The 6,347-nt window shown below is 40.7% G+C and overlaps 1 protein-coding gene across 1 annotated transcript; it reads right to left on the bottom strand.

Annotated features, from left to right (window-relative positions):
• Positions 1-1,523: 1,523 nt before the first annotated feature.
• LOC146072946 (uncharacterized) lies at positions 1,524-5,763 on the bottom strand. Its single transcript, XM_083180116.1, has 7 exons — positions 5,724-5,763; positions 5,426-5,530; positions 5,219-5,323; positions 5,020-5,121; positions 4,763-4,861; positions 4,566-4,673; positions 1,524-2,116 (listed from the first exon to the last, which is right to left on the bottom strand). The coding sequence occupies exons 1-7, from the start codon at positions 5,761-5,763 to the stop codon at positions 1,524-1,526; spliced, it is 1,152 nt and encodes a 383-aa protein (XP_083036242.1).
• Positions 5,764-6,347: the final 584 nt, after the last annotated feature.

Genomic DNA, 6,347 nt, shown 5'->3' with positions numbered 1-6,347 from the left:
ATGTCCTAATGTGTGTAATCAAACAATCATGTCATGTGTTGTTCTCATTGTGAAACCATAACTTATTTTCAGGTGATAAGGGGTTCCCCTGTTTATCCTGGCTCCTGACTCCACTGTCTAACCCCCTTTCTGAAGCAGAACACAATTTTCAACGTGCGCATCAGGCCACCAGATGTGTGATAGAAAGATGCTTTGGCATATTAAAATCTCGCTTTCGGTGCCTAGATAAGTCTGGTGGCTTGTTGCTGTACAGCCCCCAAAAGGTCTCGAAAATTGTGATGGCTTGCTGTTTTCTTCACAACCTCTGTCTGGATCAAAATCTACCAGACATTGAGGGCGGAGAAGACAGTGAGACTGATTTGGAAATGGAAACATCTGGTGATAGATGGAGTACAGCGTCTGGGCGGCAGATTCGCAATGAACTCATCGAGGCATCCTTTAGTGGTGAGTAACTATGGCATATGGCCAACATTAAGGACATGCTATATGCACATATCACTGCTCAAACTATCAGGACCACTTACATGTTAAAATTGCTTTCTGATGTCTTACATAACTATTCATTTGGTAACCTTTTGCATAGTTTCGCCTAAATCAATTTTGTGGCATTGATCCTGTCTATGTTGTATGCATTAGGTGTAACTGTTATGTAATTGCCAAGTCACACCCACATATCAATACATGTATTTTGGAGCATTCATTCTATATTTTTCCCACTTTGCTTGTGTAGGCTGATCGTGTGTATGGGGCTTGTTTTCCTGGTCTGCCTGGTACCTGGATGTGATTTTTTTGGACTGTCTTTTGCCTGTAAGTATTGTTTGTAAGTGATTTCATTATTTGGATAAAAATGATCGTAAGTGTTCCATTGTACTAGTGTTTTGAATTTGTTTTTTCAAACTTCACGGCTTAAATCATAATGCAGCCGTCAACATCGTATGGTCATGTTGATCTGAACACCTACCTGTTTTTTGTCATGCAGCCTCCAGGGGTTCTTCACACCCTGCTCGGGATAATTCTTCTAAAGACCTGGTGTGGCAGAGTTGTATCTCCTATGGCCAAAAAAATTGCCGAATGATTCCATAGCTGGATTGCGAGATGTCTTTGCATGCACTATACTGTGCAGAAGTAAGTGTTAGCAAATATTTTATGTGTATATGTGTGTGGATTATGTGTAATTGTTTTTTTCTTTTATTTCAAGGTGTTCTATTGTCTGAATACACGATGGCAGTTACCTGCAGAATCCAACGGATTTCATACATGTTAAAGATTTATCCTCAAATGTTTCCCTTTGGTGGTGTGTGTATGTGGGTGTTAACATATATATTGTTTATTTTCATGTGTACTGGAAAGAGAATAGCAAAGTGTTTTATGTTCTTAGATTTTGCATTGTAATGTGTGTATATATGATGTGCTTCAATTATGGACAATAACAAGCAGAAATGTTGAACACCAATCTCTTTTACTTGTGGTTTGAATGTAAAAAGAGCATAAAATTAAAAAATTACACAATTGAAATTGGTCTATTAACGTTTGGATGCCCTTGACCCCTTCACATTGGTGGTTTCCTTCGGTTTTTGTCTGGTTGACCGGCGTGCTGGTGAAGGGAGGGGACTTGGTAGGGGCGTAGCACTGCTGCTGTGAGATGTGGTGCTTTCTCTGGCCGCCATCATATTTCGCTCACGGAAAGAGACAGATATATCCTCAAATAGGCGGCTGTGGGTGTTTTGTAGTTGGCATAGTGATTCCATTTGTGTAACCATGCGGTTTTGGAATGCCATCTGCTCCACCCGCATTTCTGTAAGCGACTTGAGCAGTGCCCTGTTATCCTTATGAAGGAGGGTCAGTGTTTTGGAGATGCGTGCTGTCTCCAGGTAAATTTTTTCACTGTTCTGGGCTTGCTTCGTGAATGCTGCCTCACATCGCCCTTGTTGTTCCCCCCAGTTCTGGAAAAAATCAGCAATAGGGCCACCCGACACTGGTGTTGGACTGAAGGGTAATTGTGGGCTACGTAGCCTTTGGGTGGGTGGAGTTGATGGGGGCAGTTGCCGCAAATGCTGCCTGTAGGCCGGCTCCTCTTCAATATCCATGTTGGCATCATCCTCAGGAATGACACCACCTATAATAAAGAGCCATAACATGACTATTAGTACACTGCCATATTTCATATATCCAGTACAAATACCTAATCTTAATAAGTCACTTGTGTTAGGCAATTTGTACTTGTTGCTAAATATTTTACAATGATAAGTAAACATATGATGTATACTATATACCTAACATCACACATGTGAAAATCACACCTACACCTGGTGTAATACTACACATTTCAGTATGTATGTACACTTTTTTACACTTAAACACATTTTAATATGAACAATCTGGATGGACGGACAGCACATTTAATGCAAATTTTTAGTCCCATCCCACACACATACAAAATTTCTCACATACTTACAAATTGTTGGCAAATGAGTTAGGGTGCATACACACTGTACAATTTTGTAGACCAATTTGTTTGAAAGCCATTTCCATTGAACCCAGTGTCCTGGATGAAAGATGTTGTAGACAAATGTGCCCAATAGACGAAAGATCTAGCTACAGTTTATAGCCTCTTTTTGGAAGATATTCAAATTGAGCTGCATGCACACTTGACAAACAATTGTGATAAACAATTGCCGGGTATGCGCATCATCATTCGTCATTTGCTTGTTGTCAGTATCTTTCTTCCAGGACACTGGGTTCAATGGAAATGTCTTTCAACTACATTGGTCTACAAAATTGTACAGTGTGTATGCACCTTAAGTGTGATTGGCCACTATTACACATTGATAAGGGTGAGTGAACATTTAAAGGGGGTGTGGGATAAGATCGTTATGTTATCATCAACTTAAAGTTCCGTTTTGGCCAAATGGGCCATTAGCCAAGCAGAATGACAGTCATGTTGGGAAACATGCTGTGCTGCCAGCTGTGTTCAGGTAACATTTTTGATATGACATTGGACTTTCACTGAGATTTGCACTATTGACTTTAATTCAATGTGATTGTAGTTGCCAATTTTGACATACATGGCTAGAAGCATGTACAGTGCAGGTGCGCCACATGTAACATGTGCAGCTAGTTAAATTTGCCTGTGGTGTGTGGGCACTGAATTGTAAATTGCTGTTGGCTCTAATCCACAAACATTTACTCTGCATATGCTTCCCAGCAACAAGACTAGAACAAATCCATATGTTTCTATACATGTTAAATTGGACCCATCTGCACTGCACATGTGTTTGGTGAATTGTTATGGCAATTAGTACAGAGTTCAGCAACAAATACATTTGGTTGGGCACCAATGAGCCTGCTGCACCCAAAGGCCACATAACGCACACACTCACTTAATCATTAATGTATGTTGTTTAACCTGTGCTTATTTCAAAATGATTAGTGAACCACATAATTATTAGTGATTACATTTGCGCATTACATGGTCAATTCCAAATACAGGAAGTGTGTCTAATGAAATAATCAATGTATGAGAAATGGCAAAATCCTGGCTGAAAAGCAAAAACACTCTGGACTTTCAGAGTAATTATGTAATGATGTCAGCTGCAGCACTGATGGACTGGCCAAACAAGCCTGTATCAAATTAGCTGAGGGGAACCATTAATTACAATTGAATCTTTTTAGCAGAGATTGGGTTATGTGATGGCAAGGGAGTTCATTTGAGTACACACTTACAGATGTTATGTTTGATGTATGTGATTGGAACATAAAACAGGCAATGTATGGGTGGAAATGCCAAGTGCAATAATTGTTGCCAATGCTTTGAAAAAGTGTTCAGACAGACAATTTATTGTACACCGTTTGCTTTGACATATGTAGGAAAGGGAAAAATTGTGTACCGTTTCCATTGAGTACATGGCTACATTTTGAATTCTCATCTGGTAGCATAAATGCCATGCATTTGTTGTTCAACATATACATCATACATAATATCTGTGTGTGTGTAGGCACCTATATTGCACTAGCATACACACCATACAAAGGGCCTTATTTTGGTTCATTCTTTCTGACAAAATCCTTCTTAGATGGACAAAACCATGTGCACTGCAGGGGGGGCAGATGTAACATGTGCAGAGAGAATTAGATTTGGGTGAGTAATTTTGTTTCTGTGCAGGGAAAATACTGCTTTATTTTTACACTGCAATATAGATCTCACTTTGAAGTAAAACCCCACCCAAATCTAATTATCTCTGCACAAGTAACACCTGCCCCACCTGCAGTGCACATGGTTTTGCCCATCTAAGAAGGATTTTGTCAGAAAGAATGAACCAAAATAAGGCCCAATAACCCAATCTGTACACATTTACCACTACAGGAGGGGCATAATGGTCTGTTCATGCACTTCCCTATTGATGTATGATTCCCATCACCTGTGCTGAAGTAGCAACAACACAAATTATGGTATTGCACACAGTTGTAATCAGACATGAGATGGGAGTGCAGTAAATTAGCATTGTGTACCTCCTGGAGCGGGTCATGGTAGGTGTTATGAGCACCATTACATAGAGTATTGTTACCTTCATGGGTGTCTTGTGGCAGAGTAAGGTGGCGTGGTGGTGTGAGGACAGGTGGACGGATCTTCATTGGCCCAAGTGGTGCTGGAGACTGAGGGTCACATGCAGTTGCTAAATGGTAAAAAGACATTGAAATAAATTTGTGTTTGCACTTTAAGACTTGTCATTTGTATTTCTGATCAATATGTCACAATATGTACCTGTAATAAGATCATCATCACTGTCCCGCGGGGCCACTGACACAGTTGCCGTTGCAGTAGGCTTTTTTAAACGGGCAGAACCAGCAGCAGTACCTGATGCTGTGCATATCAAAATATTACAGTTAACATACATTGACTTCACAAACAAACATGAAAATGTGAGATGTATGTCAGTATGTATATATGATAGAGAGAAAGAAACATATACACACACATATAAACACTTTGAAATGTGTTCACTTGAGAGCACAAATTACCCATTTCAACATCAAAGAAATGTCCCGGACTAAGGTCCACTGAAGTGGGTGATGACCTCATCTGAGGGCGTAAAGGTGCTGTTCGATTTCCCACAGGAGATGCTGTATTAGTGTTAAAACACAATTTATTTTACCAATATAGAGGAACACAGAGCAAATGTACCGATTAATGTGTGCATAACTACATTATAAAACACACCTGTATCCACATTAAATAAATCAACATGTGTCACTTCCAATACAGTAGATGCAGAAGTCATGTGACTTTGTGTGGGTACTGAGCGCTTTGCTGCAGGACGAGATGCTGTAAAGAGATAAGAAGAGAAACATGAGCTTGTGCAAAGAGAGAGAGAGAGAGAGATAAAGAGAGAGAGAGAAAAGATAAGGGATTAATGGGAAAGCACACCTGTGTCAACATTGAAATCATCTCCCTGGCTTGGCTCTTCTAAAATGGTGGCTGATGTCCTGGGAGTTTTAGAGGGGACTGACCGTTTGGTAGCACGACGAGATGCTGTAAAGAGATAAGAAGAGAAACATGAGCTTGTGCAAAGAGAGAGAGAGAGAGAGATAAAGAGAGAGAGAGAAAAGATAAGGGATTAATGGGAAAGCACACCTGTGTCAACATTGAAATCATCTCCCTGGCTTGGCTCTTCTAAAATGGTGGATGATGTCCTGGTAGTTTTAGAGGGGACGGAACGTCTTGCTGCAGGACGAGATGCTGTAAAGAGATAAGAAGAGAAACATGAGTTTGTGCAAAGAGAGAGAGAGAGAGAGATAAAGAGAGAGAGATAGAGACAGAGAGAGGAGAGAGAGAGAGAGGAGAGAGAGAGGAGAGAGAGAGAGAGAGAGAGAGAGAGAGAAAAGAGATAAGGGATTAATGGGAAAGCACACCTGTGTCAACATTGAAATCATCTCCCTGGCTTGGCTCTTCTAAAATGGTGGATGATGTCCTGGTAGTTTTAGAGGGGACGGAACGTCTTGCTGCAGGACGAGATGCTGTAAAGAGATAAGAAGAGAAACATGAGTTTGTGCAAAGAGAGAGAGAGAGAGAGATAAAGAGAGAGAGATAGAGACAGAGAGAGGAGAGAGAGAGAGAGGAGAGAGAGAGGAGAGAGAGAGAGAGAGAGAGAGAGAGAGAAAAGAGATAAGGGATTAATGGGAAAGCACACCTGTGTCAACATTGAAATCATCTCCCTGGCTTGGCTCTTCTAAAATGGTGGATGATGTCCTGGTAGTTTTAGAGGGGACGGAACGTCTTGCTGCAGGACGAGATGCTGTAAAGAGATAAGAAGAAAAACATGAGTTTATTGAAATACACAGACAGGCAG

Source organism: Crinia signifera, chromosome 4 (assembly GCF_055691185.1).
Source record: "Crinia signifera chromosome 4, ASM5569118v1, whole genome shotgun sequence".
Taxonomy (NCBI): domain Eukaryota; kingdom Metazoa; phylum Chordata; class Amphibia; order Anura; family Myobatrachidae; genus Crinia; species Crinia signifera.
This window is presented reverse-complemented; position numbering and strand designations above follow the sequence as displayed.

What these genes read in the sequence shown, in the direction of transcription:
- LOC146072946 (XM_083180116.1), bottom strand. Translation starts at nt 5,763, where the DNA reads ATGTTTCTCTTCTTATCTCTTTACAGCATCTCGTCCTGCA. An exon ending in TGATTTCAATGTTGACACAG is followed by an intron (nt 5,324 to 5,425) that starts GTGTGCTTTCCC and finishes ATCTCTTTACAG; the next exon opens with CATCTCGTCCTGCAGCAAAG. An exon ending in GCCACAAGACACCCATGAAG is followed by an intron (nt 2,117 to 4,565) that starts GTAACAATACTC and finishes TCTTTATTATAG; the next exon opens with GTGGTGTCATTCCTGAGGAT.